Here is a 20,826-nt window from a genome sequence, read left to right as displayed (position 1 = left end):
TGACATGTTGATTAATAATCCATAAAGTTTCTGCAGCCCAAAATGTGATTGTTATGAGTCCTTTTATTAGAAAATGGTACATATGCAAGGTCTCACAATAATTAATAAATGTACACAGGAGCCCTCTCAGCAATCATTTTAGTGCATTGGCGCAGATCTGTGCGTGGTTCTCACAGGCATTCCTGGGAACTGCTGACCTACATTGTTTCCCTTTCTGTAAAGCACCTTTTAAGAAGCCCTCCAGTCCATAAAAATCTTTGCCTGCCACTCCCTCTGCACACTGATTATTCTAGTATCCCACCTACATCTCCAATATACCTTAACTTAAACATTTCATTTTCATATTTGGTTCCATACTGAAGCAACAGAATTTTATTTTTTAAGGATAACTAAACTGGCTTTTTAAAAGATAACTCTCAGGAGACTTGAAATGCAACTAAAACAGATCTCAAGGGGGGAACATCTTTTTACCTTGGGAGTGTCGGAAGAGCCTTCCAGCATCATGTCCATGGTCTTTCCTGGGGCCAGCTCCATCCTCAATGGCTGAAGTTTAAACACAGGAAGATGGGGCTTCACCTGTGAACAAGAGCCCTTATTCTTTGTATTACCGCTGACAGCAGGGAGGGCCTTGCGCTGGCAAAATGGGGGAAAGCCTTCCGTCATCCAGTAAAGCTGATGGGTGCGACGCCCGCAGTTGGTGACCTTGAAGCGGTAGTAGCAGGGGTCCAAACTAGGAAACAGAGCAAAAAGGGGCTCAGCGAGTAGGAAAGCAAGTCCATAACACAACAATGGACTTCTCCTAAATGTCATGGAACAAGAAGAATGGGCTGGGCTCACTTGTCTCTTGCTGCCTTCGGTCAACTCACCTTGTGTGCCTCCTCTGCTAGCCAGACACAGATGAGGGACTGATTACACATTACCAAAAACACGTTATCTGAGTGTTTTTCACATATTCTTGTTTACTTTCTCTCTCTCTCTCTAAAATAGGGGGAAGAGAATCCACACACCCTTGTAAACAAAGAGCCACAAACTTCCTGCCTTCACCAGTCAGGCAGGCCTTTCATTTCCACTTCAAAAAAGCCACACACTCCCTCAGACCACAGACAGCTTCCATGAATTTCAACAATGGAGAATGGTTGGGGGCAGCTTGTTCAGGGACCCATAGAACTGGAGTCCAGGGTCCAAACTTCCTGAAACTGGGGCAGGGGTCCTTTAATGGAAGGAGGTTCCTTGCAAATTTGGAGGAGTTTGCTTGAAAAATGACCCCCTCAACCCCCAGATATTTCCCCCCCATTAGGGAATAATGGCTAGATAAATTTGGGATTCTCTAACTCACCCAAATTTTAGGGTTACCAAATTCGGATCTCCTGAATTTGTTTTTGGTGCACACCCCTACTTCTCACTGCAGTCCGTGGAGCCCTCTAGAACTTTGTTCATGGGAGTCAGCCACCTCCTGCCCTACATGGATATTACTCCATGAGTTCTCACAACCTGAGGAATAAACTTCCCCAAGATTGGAAATGGCTGCTGGGAGGACAAGGAATTTGGGAAGATCGATGAGGCTCAGAGTCAAGCTACAAGTGATGAATGACACTTGCCTGGCAAGTGAACAGACTCACGTGTATTCCTCCCTGTTCACTTGCCATTCACTTCTGCTCCATTTGATCATGATCAAGTGAAGTGCAAGTGAACAGGGAGGAATACACGTGAGTCTGTTCACTTGCCAGGCAAGTGTCATTTGTCACTTGTAGCTTGGTCCTAGGTGCCTTCCGCTGATGGACCACATGATGAAGCCTAAAATCTAAGTTCATTTGGCTAAGCCAAAATCCTAGCATTGCCATGCTAACACTGCAGACACAGAAGTATGAAAGAGGCATATCCTGCCCAAATTAAATAAAATACTACCAGGGAGTTTGTTGAAATACATACTGATGGTAGAACCTCCTTGGTATAGAACAGAACAACATAGCTGTAGATTCTCTCTAGTTCACCTCCACTGGTATCCCAAAAAATCATTACTTTCTGTACAATGATCTTCCAACATACTCTAATCCATCTGTGGAACATGTAATGCAATTATGAAACAACTATGTAATCCACACACACACACCCCATGGTATATAGCACTCTGGAGCTTAGAGGAAGCATCCAAAGGGGGTATCTTTGCTCACAGATCAATCGACCACACGAATCCAAATGCCAGCATGAGTGTCAGACTCACTAACATCATTGGCCATGAGAGGGGCAGTGGCTCAATGTAAGATCCTCTGCTTTGCATGTAGAACGTCCCGGGTTCAATCCCCAGCATCTCCAGTTAAAAAAGATCCGGTAGTAGGTTATATGAAAGACCGCTCGACCTGAGACCCTGGAGAGCCGTTGCCAGTCTAAGTGGACAATACTGACCTTGAAGGACCTGTGGTCTGCATCATTCAGTATACGGCAGCTTCGTCAATCTTTATTAGGCTTGGTACAACTGATATAGGGAGGTGCAGCAGAAGTTCTGAGCCAGAAAGGTGAGATGCCTTGTTCATGGCATCAGTCACTGATAATGCCATCTCAAGCAGAGTTATACCATTTGCAGTGGGTAGGTGGCACACTGCTTAGGATGGCACTGTAAATTTCTTAAGAATGTTGGAGTGTCCTTCATATACCTGCCTAGCTTTGCTTTGTACACGTTACTTCCAGGAAGATCCGACATTATTTTAGGAGCTAAAGGTTTCCAAGCAACCTGCACTGCCCCTAAGCAAAGTAGATGATTGAGAACCATACCGTTGCAGCTAAACATCAAACTAACAGAACGCTGTATGCACTAGGTTAGGGCACTGGAAACAGTCACATTGGCTTACCTGAAGTGGGGTCCCAGATTGATGGCCGGAGCGAAGGGCTTGTCCGTGACAATGGTGGTACCAATGCCAGTGGCCTGGATTGGGATGATATAGGAAATGCTGTTCTCTATGGCCAAGTGAACTTTGTCCTGGAATTGCACGGTGTCATTCAGGTGAGCTATCAGAGTGATCGATATCTCAGCCTCTGGAGGAACTACTCCCTTGCTGGGCTGAATCCTCCATAGAGAATGACTACGGGCCTGAAACACAATGCAAAAGTTCATCTTAGTCTCAGCTTCCCATGTGGCAGGGCGCAGCCCAATGGAAAGGAAAAAGTATGTGTGGGGGGGGGGTGGCAGATTAAGAAGTTCAGAAAGACCGCAGAATTTAAAGAGGCAAATATTTCTTTGCTGTGATGGCTTCTGCACAAGTTATCTACCCCAAGTTCAATGCTTTTGGAAAGCAAGGGGTTTTTTTCCTGCTTCCCTCATAGCAACGTGGTACATTTGTGTGCCTCAGGGGGTTCCCGCAGCTTTCCTCTGATCTCTCTCAAACCTGCTTTGTTCTGAACCTTTTGGAAAGGGGCTCCTCTCCCCTATTCTTCAGCAGTCTCAGCCCAAATGGCAGGTGGAACAGAGCTCTTTCTGGAAGACATGGGAAAACTATTCTTCCTGCATCTTCTCCTTCTCTGGCTGACATCTGGGGCCACGATGGTCTGCCCCTGGCCATAGAGTGTTTGCGGGGGGCAGGGGGTGTAACCTTCCAGGGGCCCTCAGCCCTCTGCCTGTGATACATCTTTTCCCATCCTTTCTTTATACACCCCTTCCCAGCGTAATGGCAGAAACATTAAGTATCCCATGGCAATTCATATCTCATCCTGCACTGCAATGATAAGGAGGGAGACGGATGAAACACATTCTGGGACAAGAAGAATACATACAACCTCCTCGTCCATACATGTCAACTGGAACAAATCATAACACTGCTGAGTTCTCCCTTCTTCTCTCATCTGCTATTACATTTTATGTGTTAGTGTCTCAAGAGGGAGCTGACATCTCTACCATTTACCCTGTAATAGATATAAAGCTTTGACCTAGGAGCTGAGAGTGACCATCCTGTTACTAACAACATTTTCATCTTACTCTTCTTTTCTTCTGGCAGCGTACATGTGGACCATTTCTTTTTATTTTCTCAAACATTCCAGAAGAAGGTTAAGTAGAGAGACAGAGAGAGAGTTGGCCCAGGGGGAATTGTAGCTTAGCTGGGACTTGAACCCAAGTTTCCACAGGCTGAGTCCAACATTCCACTCACTTGACGTTGGGGGTCAAACATGACAATGCATTTTTTTTTACTCTGTGGTATACTGATGATGAGTTAAAGAACAAGTACATATGCAGCCTCTCCTGAAGGTTAAGACGTAACTAATACATATGTAGTGAACCTGAGTATGTACTTGTTAAATTATGAATATGCACTCACATTAAAATCCATTTATTCAAATATTCTTTTCAAGATTCCAAGCAACTAATAAGCACTAGATAGTTGACTGAAGTTAGTCAGCAATCCACTGGTGGAGCATAATCTAACTTCTGGCCACCTCTGGAGAGTACCACGCTAGTTCTCAGTTCAAGGATCAGATAGGATCACACCCCAACAAATGATCTATGGCTGGATCAAGGTGGCAGTCATTGATTATTTTCATATATAAATGCCAGGGTATACCAAGTCTTCTAGCAGAGATTTAAATTTCCAGACCTGTTTACATATTAAAACATACCAACAAATAATTGCCATCTCTGTGAAAATATACAACCACTCAAAAATGGGCTGCTCTCTTGCGACCACTTCACTGTCTGTGCAAGTGTTCTTTCGGGGAAATGCTGACAGTAATTAAACAGGGGTGATGATCGCTTCTGAAATTACTCAGCAGTGCACTTGGCAAGGGAGGCGCAAGGCAGCTGTGAGGAGCACAGCTGGAGACGCCTTTTCATCCCAACATCCCCCTCTGTTCTTATAATAGTTAAATACCCACAGGATTCAAGAGCGAGCAGCTTCTGTGGCTGGCCTTGGAAAACTGTGTGAGGATCCCAAAGGAGGAAAACTAATTTGTATGATAATATTTTCAAGACAGTCATCAGCTAGGACAGGGCTGTGTGGATGAATTGCACTGAGGCACTTCTTTCTTTTATTTATTTATTTACGTTATTTATAATCCACCTTTCTCACTGAGACTCAAGGCGGATTATACAGTGTAAGTCAATCTGAACAACAGCTGGTACATTCAATAAACAATGTAACAGGGTATGCAAAATGCAAATTTGCAGAGGTTTGAAAAAAGCAGAACTCCAATACAGAGCAGAAACAATGCTGAAGCAGAGCATAAGCCTGCTTCAGCTCTAAGCCTGACATATTATACAATGCAGAAACTACCCAGTAGGAGCATACTTACAGCAACAGACAGTACATAGTAGTATAGTCTACAGTCCCTACCCCTTTCCCAATGCATCTCTTTGAAACTGCTTCCTTATAGTACAGCAGACAGCAGACGGTAGGACCCAAATAAATGGGCTTAAATTACATGCACAAAGGTACCAGCTGGATATTAGGAAAAACTATTTCACGGTCACAGTAGTTCAAAAGTGGAATCAGCTGCCTAGGGAGGTGGTGAGCTCCCCTTCACTGGCAGTTTTCAAGAAGAGGCTGGATGAATATTTGTCAGAGATGCTTTAGGCTGATCCTGCACTGGGCAGGGGGTTGGACTAGATGGTCTGTATGGCCCCTTCCAACTCTATGATTCTATGATTCTAGTACCACTCTCCTATCTGAGTAAAAAAGTCCTCTTGAATAATTCAGTTTTGCATAGTTTGTGGAAAGCTAGCAGAGTGGGAGCTTTCCTGACCTCTTCAGGTAGGCCATTCCAAAAGGTGGGAGCACCCACAGGGAATGCACATGTACAGGAAGCTGCCAATTTTGCCCACACACAAAGTAGCACCTGCAAAAGGCCCTGTTCAGATGAGAGAAGCTGCCAGTGAAACATAAGAAGAAAGATGGTCCCAGAGATATGAGGGACCAAGGCCATGAAGGGCTTTGTACATTATAGCCAGTATACCTCAATATGTTTTTGTTTTTAGTAGTAGTAGCATTTATTGTATAGTAATAAAGGCCATCACGATTAGAGCATAAATGGAACATAAGGAAACTACAACAAAATGATAATGTTGAAGTGTTAAAAACACATAAAAACACACAAAAAACACAAAAGCACCTTCTCTATGTATAAAAGAGGTATTCCAGCCTTTAAACACAGCACTAGCCTGTATTTTCTTGGCTGCCACAACAACTGTGCCATTCTATAAGAAACCTAGAGATCTGTATCAAAAAGAAGGAACGTTACTTTCACCACCACAGAATGTGTATACTTTTTAGAAAATCGGCAAGGAATTTGTTTCTGGGCTCTGAGTACAGAGGTCGATAAATGCCACAAACAAGGGCTTGGTGGGACCCTTAATACTCTATTGAGCCGATAAAAGGTCAGGCAATGGTCAGCGATACCTATCCCTTTCCTGAACCCTGCTTGTTCGAGATGAATAACATAACTGGAGATCTCCCAGTCCTCCAATCTGCACAGTAAAAATCTACTGTACAGCTTGGAACTGATTTGGAGCCCCTTTTAAATACAGGCACAACACTCTGTTCCCAACCAGCAGGCAAAATGCCAGTAGAATTAATTTGGGTAAAGAGCTTGGCCAGAATGGGTGACCATCAATCAGGAAAATGCCTATACATCTCTGGGGGAATCAGATCTTCACCAGGGGCCTTGACAAAGGGAAGAGAAGCAGTAAGACCTTTTATCTCTGACTCTGAAACAGAAGGCCATTGGGGTAAAGAAAGGGTGTTAAAGGGAGGAATCTGAGCCAAAGGGACTGGGTCCAAGACAGAAGGGTACCAAATATCTAACTATAGTGTGTGCTGCCAATCTCTTGCAGAAATTTATGTGTCCCAATCAGGGAAAGATCTACCTAAACTGAATGATAAAAGTTCCCAAAATCGGGCTTCTTTCTTATCTCGACCAGCTAAACCTAATTCCTGCCACTGCAATTTTGCATAATTAAGTTTCTTCATTTTGAGAAGGTTTTCATAAGCTGACCTTAGTTGCATGAGATAATTAGAGGATATTCCAAATTTTTCCTGGTGAAACTGTCAAATGTAAGATACTAACTCTTTCCTAGCAGCCCTACATTCTGTTTTTTTTAATAACATGCTTTATTAGTTTTAATTCCAAATCAACCTACAAACAGATCAAACCAAATCTTACAGGATTAATACATATTTATACAATATATCACACTCCATCTCTACAGTTCAATTGCATTTGTGTAGTCTTTTCATTACTGTTAGCCTATTATTTCTATAAGTCTACTTTGTTTAATTTTAATAATCATTTTCTTTTCTCGCTATTTTGGGTCCTATCTTCCTAGACTATAATTAAATTCTTATTTTGTATTTTAATTCAATCCTATATTCTTGATCAAACCACCCTTGGCCTGGGGATGAGGTGATTTCAAAGGGCTTATTGTTAATAAAGAAGGGTTTGAGAAGCTGCATTATAGTCTCAAAGCAGGTAATGGCGTCAGAATCATCACTCAGAAGTTCTTGGCAGAGGCACTTGCAAATTCCATCTATGAGTTTGGGCAAAGGCAGTATGCAACTGGGAGTACTTTAATCCTCCGCAGTGCTCATTACAATGCTGAGGGGCATGTGGTGGTTATCTGTCATGTTATAAGTGTGGGGCCAAGATGGAGGAAGTGGCTTGTGGTCACAAGGCTAAGATTGGAACTAGGCATTCTGCAGCTCATATAGTTTATTCTTCATGCTTTCTGTTTGGTCAACTGGAAGTGTTTTGTGATTCCACCATGAAAGGCTGGTAACAATGCTAACTGAGAATGAGGGTGGATGCGTCCCAACCCAGTCTTCTCAAGGAAATTTTTAGGAAACTCTTGCTCCACTTACCAAGAGTCTTAATTCACATTCGTCTAGCTCCACAGCTGTTGCTATATTACAGAGGACAGAAGAACTGGTCACATACGTAGCCAGAAGCAAAGAAAGGAGGGGGATGCCAACTAAATGAAGGTCCAATGCACATCAAAGATTGCTCGCTCACTCACATCCAAGATGATTCCCATCATGAGATCATTTTACAGAGGCCTCCACAGGCCCACAAGCTGCTCCACCTCCTTTTTGGCTAGGAAAGCATTCCATACTCACCATCTGTGCCTCGAATGGTGCAGGAATAACAGACTGGTTGGAAAGGCAGAGCATCCTGGAAGCATCCTTTAAGACTTGGATATTGCCAAAATCCAGCTTAGCGGGATGTACATAAACAACCGGGCCTTCTCCAAAGGTCACCAGCTTGATCACCTACTCCAGAAAACAACAGGAAACAGACCAAAGATTGAAAAGTCAGCAGCACCTCACCATCCTTCAGAGTGAGTATGGTGCTTTTGAGTCACTGTGAACACAACAGGGAAGCAGGAACGGACGTCGGAAGGGGATTGGGATCCTCTGAAGGATCTTCCTGTTGACAAGCCAGTTTGGTTTGGCCTGAAATCCTCACCTGAACAGAGATGACTGACATGGACAGGGTCTGCTTTCGCACCTCCCACATTTACATCCTGAGGCCTTGAATCACTACAAATACCTCCAAGGGACTCCCACTAAGGAGTCCCACTGCATTTATTCATTAAATCAGTTCCAGTCTAACACCACCCCCATCCCGGCAGCCTTTAAATAATAATTTAAAGTCAAATACAGTTACCTCAAACAAGAACTCAAAAACATAGAAAGAAGAAACAACAAGCCAGCAGACCAAGGGTAGCTCAGTTTCTGCTTACTCCCAATCCAAACACCCTGCTTCTCCTTAATTACTGGGAAGTAGGTAAAGATGTGGCCAAGCTATAGGTTTGCCAGCCAGCACCGGGTTGGGAAATTCCTAAAGATTTAGGGGTGGATCCTGGGAAAGGCTGGGTTTGGGGAGGGAACGAAGCTCCGTAGGGATGTGATGCCATAGAGTCCACTCTCTGAAGCTGCCATTTCCTCCAGGGGACCTGATCTCTCGTCTGGAGACCAGTTGTAATTCTGGGAGATCTTCAGGGCCCACCTGGAGGCTGGCAACCCTGCCTAGTGAGCAGGCCTCTTGTGGGACGGCATTCCATTTCCTTGGGGCTGTGACCAAGGCGGCCTTGTTGCCTGCATCTTATTTCACGCCAGTTTATCTCAACAGCCATGGCTATAGGACAGGGTGTGAGTTTTTCAGAGTATCTTTGTCGTTTCTGAAGAAGGAACTTTGACTCTCCAAAGCTGATCCCATGGAAATCTTGCTGGTCTTTAAGGTACTAACTAGACTCAAATTAGCAAAATAGTTAGACATGTTTAGAGCTTTTGCATCAATCTCTGGTGGAGGGAAAGCATCAGCCCCTGGTCCTGCCCTGCTTTTGTTTTGAATAAAGCGAAACTGTTTCATTTCTTCGGTCCAGAGGAGTTAGCCATGTTAGTCTGTACAGCAGCAAAATAGTAAAGAGTCCAGTGGCACCTTTAAGACTAACCAACTTTACTGTAGCATAAGCTTTCGAGAACCACAGCTCTCTTAGTCAGATGTGCCAACCTCTGCGCAAAAGAATAAATGGACACAAATCTGACATTAAAAATGGCAACATCCAGAAACCAGTGGGAGAACACTTCAATCTACCAGGACATTTCATCAAGGACTTAAAGGTCACTGTAGTTCAACAGAAACCTTTCAAAAACAAAATCCAACAGGAAGCTGCTGAATTGGAATTCATATGTAAATTTGACTCAGTCAGACTTGGATTGAATAGAGGCTATGAATGGTTATCTCATTATCAGAAGTAACTGACTTCATTAACAGAAGCAAACTGATCCCATTATCAGAAGCTACTGATTTGCATCTACTCCGCCCTCCCCTCTCCACCTATATTTATCTGGCCAGTTTCTTCATACCCTCCATGCATCTGACGAAGAGAGCAGTAGTTCTCGAAAGCTTATGCTACAGTAAAGTTGGTTAGTCTTAAAGGTGCTACTGGACTCTTTACTATTTCATTTCTTAGGGTCATGCTCATAAAACACAACAGGGAAAGAGGCAGAGATGACCCACATCTTGGGACAAATTTTCAGAAGCAGGTCTGAAATAAGCCTTCAGTTGGGCAGTTTTTAAAGAGGCTTAATGCCTCGAATGGATGTCCTGAGCCTAACATACATTTCGAGATTGTTTTGGAAACTCTCCAGTCCAATTGGAATGTCCAGAGTGCTCTTCCCAACCACTGCTCTGGGTCAAACACCAAGATGGTGCATCATGCAGTCCTTCTAGGTGAATCCACATCTTTGTCCCTCTCCAGGAACTCTTCCAACGCACCCGCTGATGTGAAGAAACCATTCAACTCATTATCACCAGGGAAACAACCCTGGAAGAGACCCTGTGCATGTGTTTTTCAGAAGAAACGTTAATTGAGCTTTGCCCCTGGCAAGGAGAGACCTCCCGAACCTCCAATTCACTCACCAGAGGTGGGTCTTCACTCCCAAAAACAGAGACGTGAGCCGTGGCTACCTGCTGTCCTCTCTCCTGGACTTCCAGCACTATGGGGATTTCAACAGTGGTATGAGGCAGAATGATGCCAGAAGGTGCTGGACTGGAATGCAGGATTGGAGGGGTCGTCTCATATTTCTAGACGGATAGAAAAGCATCACATTCAGCCTACGCAACTGAGTGCTTGTCACTTGCAAAGCTCCAGTGAAGAATACCATTGAGTTTGGGGGATTTGTAGGCCACAGTAACAGAGTCGCTTCTGAAGAAGAACCCCTGCTTGTGGTGTCACAAGACAGCTCCGTTTATTTAACTCTTTTCACGACTTTCTGTAAAGCCTCATTAGCTTAAGAACTCAAAAGACATTCAACTGCAGGAACCCCAAGCAGGTAGAGCCAGGAAAATGTTACAAGAGGTCCTGCCATTTTTCTTTTCTCTTCCTCGCCTTACCTACAGCTGCCCCTAATGGAATGATCCCCACTCCCAATCCGTTTACTGGACCAGAACATGCCGATATGCTAGGGACCCAAGCTGACACCCTAGGAGTGATCTTCAGCCGAAACACCCCTTCTGCAGCCAGTAGGCACAAACTAACCTGAGGGAGGAGGCCATAGCATCCTGGCAGGTCACTGTCATTAACGAGCTTCACCATTTGCCTGTACGGGAACTTCAGGAAACAACGTCCAAAATTCACAGTGGGATTGGCCACGCACAGGGCAGGTGTGACGCATCTAGTCAATTAAATTAAGTACATAAAACACACACACACACAGAGAGAGAGAGAGAGAGAGACTTTTGAGGGCAGAGAACCACACAGTTAGCCCTGTCAGGTGGAGCCCCATCACTCCCACAAGCAACTCAGACTTTAAACAGCCCCTGAAAGTGGTCACAAAATGAAACTCTTAGTTTTCAACTTGCAGATCTTCCACCACCATCAATATGTGTCCAGGGAACGGGGAGATTTCTCATCCTGAAACCTTGTTAGCAGCTTACAGTTTTTTCACAAGCCAAGGCTGTCGTGTGGTAGTTTAAAGACTAGCACATTTACTGTGGCGGAATCTTTCATTAGCTGCATGAAGTGCTACATTCAGCGGAGAGTTGTATGTGTAAGGACAGCAAAACTCCACCACCCCAAGGCTGCATCCACACAGCAAGGATTCTCTGTTTTGCATCCATCGCTGCTGCAAAGGCAGAGACATGAGCATTGGTAATGGTGTGTCCACATGGGAGTCTGCTCTGCACTTTCCTCCATCAGATGTCATTTTCACTGCATGACTCCGCCTCTGCTGTGCCACTGAAGGGCTTTTTTTTAAAAAAAAAAAAGGCAAATGGTTAGTCCTATAAACTTCAAAACACTCGGGTGCCACACTGGGGAATTTGGCAGTATCTAATAGTAAATGAAAGGAAAATGCTGCCAATGTCAGTGAGACCTTTGACAATACATACCTTCCTATCCAGACAACATGACAACACATCTGAATTCTGCTTTTCCCAAAAAGATTGTAGCAAAGCAGGTTTGAAAAATAGCATACTAAGGATGGAGAAAGGATAATAGCAGCATTAGTGTGCTAATAGCACACTAATAGCAGCATTAGTGTGCAAACCTATATGGCAGGCTTTTGAGTCATTCAGTGCCAAATTGATCAGAACCAATAATAGGCTCGTGTCTGATCATCACCGTCAAAAACAGCAAGTTTGACTGTTAATCACAAAGGGGAAAAAAGCATCCTTAACTTTACCAGCCCCCCTCAGTCCCCCTTCCCATGCCCAAGCATGTGTGATTGCAATGAACCTTTCCCAGTCCCTCCCCCCCTCCATCCCGTCTCCTCTCCCCTTTGTTGTCTCCTTTATACCAGTTTTTAGACTTAAAACTCTTTGGGGCAGGGGCCCATCTCCTTGTACTCTGTGAGGTGCCAAACCCTGGGATGGCACTGTATAAACAGGCAAGCAACTGGCTCAAAAATATATTCCACAACACACGTGCTGCAAGATTGGGTTGTTTCGGGAAATGGTGATTAACCCCTTCCTCCTGTTTTCCAATCTGACCCCCCCCCAATCCCATGCTAACCGACACATGTACAGATGGAGGGAGAAAAACAGGCAGTATACATGACGCTGTATTTTACTTGCATGGAGCAAACTGCAGCTTCTTAGGGGTCATTTAGATAAGGAAAATGGCTGGAGAGAATGGTTAAACCCTGCTCTCCTTCAGCGCTATGGCTACAATCCAAATCACCACCACACAGCTGCTTTAATGTAATTTTTTAAAATCTCACAAGAGAGTGTTAACACGGATTCACCACAACCTGCTTCACAAAACTGCCTCCGTAATCCAATTGCTAGTCAGTTCTCAAGCCAGAGCTACGCCATGTTCTTGTGTATAATCTGTAGTTGTTTAGTTCTCTCCCTCTAGGCCCAGGTGTTGCCCATGGGAGCGAAGAATTCTTATCAACCCGTTCTGGCCGACCCCTTCCCAGGCCTTCTAGACAGGACTAAGGGGGGAGGCTGGGAATGGGTGTCTGAAGTGTTGTTACTTTCCTTGTATGTGTCATTCTCAACAAAGCTTTCGTTCAGCCAAGGCTTTCCTAATCCTTGGAATATGGACACTTGTATCCTGAGCATTGTCTTTCAATAAACCTTTTGGAATCAAGAAACTTTGTGCTTCTTGCAGAAGGGGGGAGACGAACTCTAGATAACTGGGATTCCATAGTCTGACACCAACGTGGCTGCCCAATAAGGGCAGTACTGAAGAGTCCAAACAGAGTCTTGGGATCAGAAGCATCCTCTACTTTGGTGGCACAGCACAGTTTGCTGCCTCTGAAGGGCAGCAGGGCAAGAGGCTCTTTGCACCATAAGGGTTCCTGATAGACCGCTCCCCACAGGCCCCGTTACCACGGTCTCTCTCTGCCCTTTGGAAAGCAGCTGGGATCAGCACAACCCATCAAGCAGATGTATCCCACTGATGAGTCTGCATCAAGCAGCAGCCACAAACATCGTTCATTCATTCTGCGGCACAGCAAGACTTCACTTTTCTTAGTCTCAAGATTTCTTATTCTGTTTCCAATTCAGGTGGGGTACTCATTATAGCAAAAGCACAAAGGAGTCTAAAGAGCAGTAGCTTTATCAAAGCATCAGCTTTTGTGGCCTAAAGCCTACTTCACCAGCTACATGAAATGAAACTTTGGTCAGAGGGAGCTAGATATACCCAGCAGAGCAAACGATCAAGGCGAGACTCCAATGTGATTGTATCAAATACAAATTAAAGAGAACTGAGGAAATTGCTTAATGTAACTAGGTTAACATGTTTATCACAAATTACAGCTGTTGTGAATGATAGCTGGGCTTTAATTACACACTTTGGAGCTTTGAGAGCCAGTGTGGTGTAGTGGTTAAGAGCACAGGATTCTAATCTGGAGCCCCGGGTTCGATTCCCCACTCCTCCACTTGAAGCCAGCTGGGGGACCTTGGGCTAGTCACGGCTCTCTGGCGCTCTCTCAGCCCCACCCACCTCACAGGGTGTTTTGTTGTGAGGATAATAACGGCATACTTTGTAAACCCCACTGAGTGGGCATTAAGTTGTCCTGAAGGGTGGTATATAAATCGAATATTATTATTATTATTTGTGTAAAAACGCCACAGATTGTGGCTCTTGCTTTTCACGGCCTTTTTAACCCACACATTCCCCCCCCACCTTTCCTGCGTTTTTTTACCCATTCCAGCAGTGGGCTCTAGCCTCACGTATGTATGAAGCCCTCTCTAGATGTTACTTTTCTTCCCGGGCATGCACTTGTTTTAATGTTCTCCCTGCAGAGTCACACAGCAGCTGTAGGAACAGATTTTAACCCAAAAAGAGAGAGTTCAGGACAGTGCTGCAGGGGAGGAAGGGCTCTTGCATCCCCATAATGCAGTTCTCTCGCGTGAAAACTTTCTGTGGAAGAAAAGTGCATCGGGAACGAGAGCCCCTCTTACCCCAGCAGCACCATTCTGAGTCCATCTGGGTTCCTGTTTCTTCTTTTTAGAAGCAGTTCTTACAGCTGCTGTGTGACTACGGAGAGCACATTAAAATGAGTGCATGGCCATACAGAAAAGTGACACACAGCTAGGCTCGGAGTCATAACTTACAACCTTCCCATGTCAATGCATTTTCTTAGCAATCAGGCTTAATTCCCAATGAAGAGAACAACCGGCCCCTCTCTCTTGCAAAGCAAGGCAGCCCAGCTCATCGCAGTTCTTATTTCCTTTGCGTCTCCCACCCCAGCCCTCCAGGTATCCTCACTGGAGTCGTCAGAAGCTCCTCCATCTGCTGTGTGGCTAACGGGCCTTTTGTTGCAGCAGCGGGGAAAGTGGCAATACCTTGCTGTAATCAGAAGTGCCAGCACTTCCTCACCAATACCCTTCACGTCGACCACCAGGGCAGTTTCGTATTTCTTCACAGTGTTGGAACATAAAGTCACCTGCCATAGGAGAGAAAGCATTTCCGTTACAGCAGCAAAGTTCCCAACTGCAGCACAGCGGCTGTCCACAAACCATTCAGCATTTATTCTGGCAAATGTCAACTCCCATCCCAAAAAACTGACCTCTTCCTAATCCTAGGAGGAGCAGGCAGGAACATAAAATATAAGAAAAGCAACCCAGGGTGTTGGGGTACAAAGAGCAGTCTGCTTAATGAAAGCAAGTGATTAAGAACTGTTACTAAGGGATGCTAACGAAGAATTCTCAAACCACTTAGATCCAGTCCTACTTACACGACGCATGTCTCGAGTGCTAATCCCACTGTGTGAACCCTCATCCAAGTAAAAGCCCAGGTCTCAGGATGCCTTTAATGCCACAGTTGTTTGTGTGGCTCAGCAAATAAACCTGGCGATTCAAAAGCCAGCAGCACTCCCACAACAGCCACATGGATGGGGGACGTTTATATTTGGCATACAAAGGAAAGCGACCTCCAGTCTGAGCTAGGAATTGAGTTCAGGGACTGCAGATTTCATTTGTAGATCACTGGCCTCTCAGCCTTAGAGTATATGCTTGTAACATTTAATGAGGACGCTTGCAAAAGGGGAAATGGCAGGCTCAGTTGAAATACTCCAGGCCACCCAGAAATTCCCCGGAAATCCACCCTGACAATCTTCAAGGGCAGATTACTCTTTCAAGTTCTAGGGATGGTTTTGCCTACCCCTTGATCAAGCCTCCTGACAGTGTATGGCTGCCTAAGGGATGATTCACATATTACTAAGTCCATATGATGGACACGTGGACACCAACATGGTCTTTCAATCAGATGTGAAATGTGAGTTCTGTGGTGGGAAAACAGGGTTAACATACCTGTAACTTATGTTCATCGAGTTCTTCTGTGCTGACACACATGGGACTGCGCAGGCGCAGGCCAGACGCCGGAGAATTTTCTAGAGCTTCCAAGGCTCCGAAGGGGCCGTTTGTCGCGCGCCTCAGCGACCGTCTTCCCGCCCAAACGGTCACGTGATCCTACAGCGACCAACGGCCCCTTCCCTCAGTTCTCCTTTGCCGCCGCTTGACCAACACACCTCAGCCATAACACCTTAAAAACACCAATATCCGTTACAGCCATCACAGTATTGTGCATTGGAGTTCACAGCGGGGTAGGAGGGAGGGTTGTGTGTCAGCACAGAAGAACTCGATGAACATAAGTTACAGGTATGTTAACCCTGTTTTCATCTTCGTTCTTCTGTGCCTCCACACATGGGAGTGTACCAAGCTTCACACAATAAGGAAGGCGGGGGTGAAGTCCAACACAATTTTATTGAACAAACAAGAACAACAATAAATAGATATGCATATATACATCTATGTAAAAAACTGTGTAAGGACACATAAATATTCAATATTTACATATATACACACCCCCAGGTACATATATACACACTTTCACTCAAGGGTACCCAGCAGGTACGCCAAGAAAGTCATTCCAAAACTCCCTCAGGAAAAAAGGGAGTGTAAGACAGCCTTGGCCACAGATACATCCTGCTCCGCATTGACATCAACGGCGTAATGCCTGACAAAGGTGTCTGCAGAGGACCATGTGGCTGCTTTACAAATGTTAACCAGGGGCACCCCCCTGAGGAGTGCCGAAGAGGATGCTTGGGACCGCGTGGAGTGGGCCCTGACATGGAGCGGGCAAGCCACCCCTGCCAGGGAATAGGCCTTGCTAATGGCCGTCACAATCCACCTAGACAGGGTCTGTGAGGAAGCCCTGTTACCCTTGTCCTTGGCCCCAAAACATACAAACAGGTGAGGACAGGTGCGGAATTCCTTTGTCCTATCAAGGTAATAGGCTAAGGCCCTCTTCAAGTCTAGGGAATGAAGGGCCTTTTCCCCCTTAGAGGAAGGTTGAGGAAAGAATGCAGGCAGTGAGATATCCTGCGAGAGGTGGAAGGCGGACACCACCTTGGGCAGGAACCCGAGGCAGGGACGCAGGACCACCTTGTTGGGATGAAACACAAGAAAAGGGGGGTCAGACCGCAGTGCAGACAGCTCACTGACCCTCCTGGCCGACGTCACGGCCACCAAGAATGCTACCTTGTAGGATAGCATATCCAAGGGGAAGGTAGCCATTGGTTCAAATGGAGGCAACATGAGACGTGAGAGCACCAAGGACAGTGACCACTGAGGCACTGGAGCCGACACAGGTGGGTAAAGATTGTACATGCCCTTTAGGAACTGGCGGGATTGTGGGTTAGAAAACACCGTAGCACCCTCAACTCGGGTGTGAGCAGCTGATATCGCTGCCAGGTGGACCTTGAGGGAGGAAACCTTCAAGCCCAGGCCACGCAAGTGGCACAAATACTCGAACACAACCCCCAAGGGACTGTTGTCAGGCACCACTCCTCTGGCAAGTGCCCAGAGCTCAAACCTGCGCCACTTGGCCGCATAAGCGCGCCTAGTGGATGGCCGACGAGCATTCAGGAGGACCCTCTGTACCTCGTCAGTAAAGCCTATCGGGGAGGAACGATCCGCCAAGCCGTTAGGTGCAGCTTCCTGGGATCGTGGTGGACTAGGCTCCCGTTCAGGAGAAGGTCTTGCCGAGGGGGCAGACTCACATACGTCCGTTGGGACATTCGCAGGAGCTTCGGGAACCAAACCTGCCGTGGCCAGAAGGGGGCCACCAGGATGCAGTCCGTCCCGTCCTCCTCTATCTTGCACAGGACCCTGGGAATCAAGGGGAACGGAGGAAACATGTAGTGCAAGCCCTGTGTCCACGTAAACTGGAAGGCATCCCCAATAGAGAGGGGGTCGCTCCCTGCCCTGGAACAGAACGTGTGGGCCTTGGTGGTCGCCGCAGTGGCGAACACGTCTATCACTGGATGACCCCACATCCGGAAGATCGGCCCAACGCACTCTTCGTTCAGTTCCCACTCGTGGTCTAGTAAAGGGGCCCTGCTGAGGGCATCTGCCCGGGCATTGTCTGACCCAGCCACGTGTATAGCACGGAGCGACACGCCGTTCTTGATAGCCCACTGCCAAGTGAGTGTGGCTTCCCGGCACAGGGCCATGGACACTGTGCCCCCCTGCTGATTCACGTAGTACATGGCAGTCGTGTTGTCCGTCTGCACCAAGACCTGACGATTTCTCAGCAGTGCTGTAAGAGACACAAGTGCGAAACGAATGGCCCTTAGTTCAAGCACATTGATATGGAGGGTCTTTTCCCTGTCAGACCAGACATCTTGCACAGACACATCACCACAGTAAGCCCCCCATCCCAACAGAGAGGCATCAGTGGTAACCGTGATGTCATGGTGTTGATACCCGAAAGGGGTCCCTCTAAACAAGTTGTCATCAGACAGCCACCAGTCCAAGGAGGAGAGGATGACCCTCGGGATAGAGAATTTAAGGGACGGAGGGTGCAGCAGAGCATCGTACCTCCGCACAAACCAGTTCTGGAGAGGGCGCATACGCAGCCTAGCAAAAGGCACCACAGAGGTGGCTGCTGCCATATGCCCTAGTAAGCACTGAATAGTGCGCACAGACTGGAACCGGTGCCTTTTAAACATGGACACTAGACCCCTTAGGGACCGAGCCCTCTCCAAGGGGAGCAGGGCCTTACCCTCCACAGAGTCTAAAAGTGCACCAATGTAGGACACCTTGCAGCTGGGCACCAGCTTGGATTTCTCCAAGTTCACCAGGAGCCCCAGGCGTTGGCAAGTGTTAAGTACCAAGCCAATGTCCTGCACCAGCCTAGACTCCGATTCAGCCACGATGAGCCAGTCATCGAGGTACGGAAAGATGGTACAGCCCTCTTCCCGTAGGAAGGAAACCACAGGGGCCACACATTTAGTGAACACTCGTGGGGCAGTGGACAGGCCAAAGGGGAGCACCTTATACCGGAAAACCCTTTGCCGGTAAACAAAACTCAGGTACTTCCTGTGCTCCTTCCATATGCCCACGTGAAAGTATGCGTCTTTTAAGTCAAGAACCGCAAACCAATCCCCTTGCTTCAGTAAGGCGATCACCGCCGCCAACGTAACCATTTTGAATTTGGTCACCTTGAGGAAGGCATTAAGGCCCCTCAGATCTAAAATGGGACGTAAGCCCCCATCCTTCTTAGGGACCAGGAAGAACCTAGAGAAGAAACCCTTTACAGAGTCCTCATAGGGTAATTCTTCCACAGCACCCTTGGCCAAGAGCGACACGATCTCCGCATCCAGCTCGGCCATAGTGTTATTGACAGCTGTCAGGGGTGAACTGCATCTAGGCAGCTCAACGAACTCCAGCCCGTATCCCAGTTCAACAATAGTTAAGACCCATGAGTCAGATGTTATTGACTCCCACTCAGAGAGGAGTGGACTAAGTCTGTCCGAAAAGTTCGGGGATACGGCTGGCGCGACCCGTCAGTACTGCCTCCCGGCGCCCTGCTGGTCTTTCTGCTGGGCCGGTTGCTGTGCCTGACGAGGCTTGAAGGGCCGACGCCTCCTCTGCTGTTGTGCGGGAGGGTAAGGCCGCTGCTGGTAGGCCGGATACTGATGGTAGCCCGGCCGCTGCTGTTGGTATCTGCCCTGGTAGTGGTAAGGGCCAGACCGGGGAGCGTACCGTGACCTGGAGGAGGGCTTGTCCGCTGGAGCCAGACCCAAAGACCGCGCCGTCTGCCGGTCCTCCTTCTTTTTCTTCAGGGTCTCGTCGGTCGATTTGGAGAACAGCGAGTCCCCCTCAAATGGCATGCTCTCCACCCTGGAACGTACCTCTTGGGACAGGGCCGTAGACCGCAACCAGGAGTGGCGCCTGAGGACCACCGCCGACGCCATACCTCTAGCAGCAGTGTCAGCAGCGTGGCTCCCAGCGTTCATCTGCTGCTTAGACAGCCTCACAGCCTCTGTCTGCAGCAGGGACACCACAGCCTTCTGCTCAGGAGGGAGGTCTCGTGTATAGGATGCCAACTTCTCCCAGAGGTACAGCTGGTACCCTGCCATGATGGTCTGGTAGTTGGCAATCCTCAGACCCAGGGAAGAAACAATGTACTGGCGCCTGCCCATGGCATCCAGCTTCTTGCCCTCCTTATCGGCAGGCACCGAGGAGTGACCCGATCGCCGGGGGTTGAACTCCTCTGTGACCAAGGAGGAAGGTGGAGGGTGTTTCACCAGCGCCGGCCAGGTACCCTGCTTGATTTTGTAGAGCTGCTCAATCCTCTTGGATGTTGGAGGCTGATCACAGGGCACCTGCCATACCTTCTCCACGATTTCCTCAATACCCTCGAGCATGGGGAAGCCAACGTACGCCGGATTGTCCCCGTAAATGCGTTTGAGGAGCTTGTCCTTGGTCTGGGGGACTGCCGAAGAGATGTCCATCTCGAGAGCCTTGGCCATCCTAGCCATCTGGTCGGCGTAGATGCGGAGGTCCTCGAATGGCGAGTCCGCCGATGGCACTAGCTCCTCAACCGGCGATGGTTCGGACCAGGACTCCGACTGGTAGCCGCCAAAGCTCCCCACTTCCTCCTCATCGGAACCGAGCTGGGATTCCGGAACCTGGAGCGGAGGGGGAGCCCACGCCGACCTCGATGTCGAAGGCCTCGGTTCCGACACGGAGAAGCCCGCAGGTGCCCCTTCCCATTGGCAACGGTATGGCGAGGGGAGGTAGGAAGCCTGTCGATGCCGGGACGCAGCGGACCGGACAGATCGGACACTGTCCCCGGAACCATGCCGCTCACGACCGACCGGAGGTGGAGACGGACGGGCAGGCGACAGACGGCTCCGACGAGGGGACGGGCTCGGTTCCAGCCTCGGCGACCGAAGGGGAAGCGATGGTCGGCTCCGACGGCGCGGACTCGGCTCCGGTCCCGAAGAGAATTCTGCGGGCACCGTCTCGAAGGCCATCGGATCCGGCACCGGCACAGAGATGTCTTCCGGCTCCGGGGAGCCCAGATGAGGGGAAGGCGTGTGAGGA

The 20,826-nt window shown here is 47.6% G+C and overlaps 1 protein-coding gene across 1 annotated transcript in view; it reads right to left on the bottom strand.

Annotated features, from left to right (window-relative positions):
• HYDIN (HYDIN axonemal central pair apparatus protein) overlaps positions 1-20,826 on the bottom strand; it is a 222,680-nt gene that overhangs the window by 153,722 nt on the left and 48,132 nt on the right. The window contains exons 15-20 of the mRNA XM_055000839.1: positions 14,776-14,876; positions 11,018-11,153; positions 10,399-10,563; positions 8,091-8,243; positions 2,847-3,085; positions 472-730 (exon numbers count right to left, since the gene is read on the bottom strand). Of these exons, the coding sequence (XP_054856814.1) occupies positions 472-730; positions 2,847-3,085; positions 8,091-8,243; positions 10,399-10,563; positions 11,018-11,153; positions 14,776-14,876 (1,053 nt within the window). The remainder of the gene's footprint in view (positions 1-471; positions 731-2,846; positions 3,086-8,090; positions 8,244-10,398; positions 10,564-11,017; positions 11,154-14,775; positions 14,877-20,826) is intronic.

This window comes from Eublepharis macularius, chromosome 16 (assembly GCF_028583425.1).
Source record: "Eublepharis macularius isolate TG4126 chromosome 16, MPM_Emac_v1.0, whole genome shotgun sequence".
NCBI lineage: Eukaryota > Metazoa > Chordata > Lepidosauria > Squamata > Eublepharidae > Eublepharis > Eublepharis macularius.
This window is presented reverse-complemented; position numbering and strand designations above follow the sequence as displayed.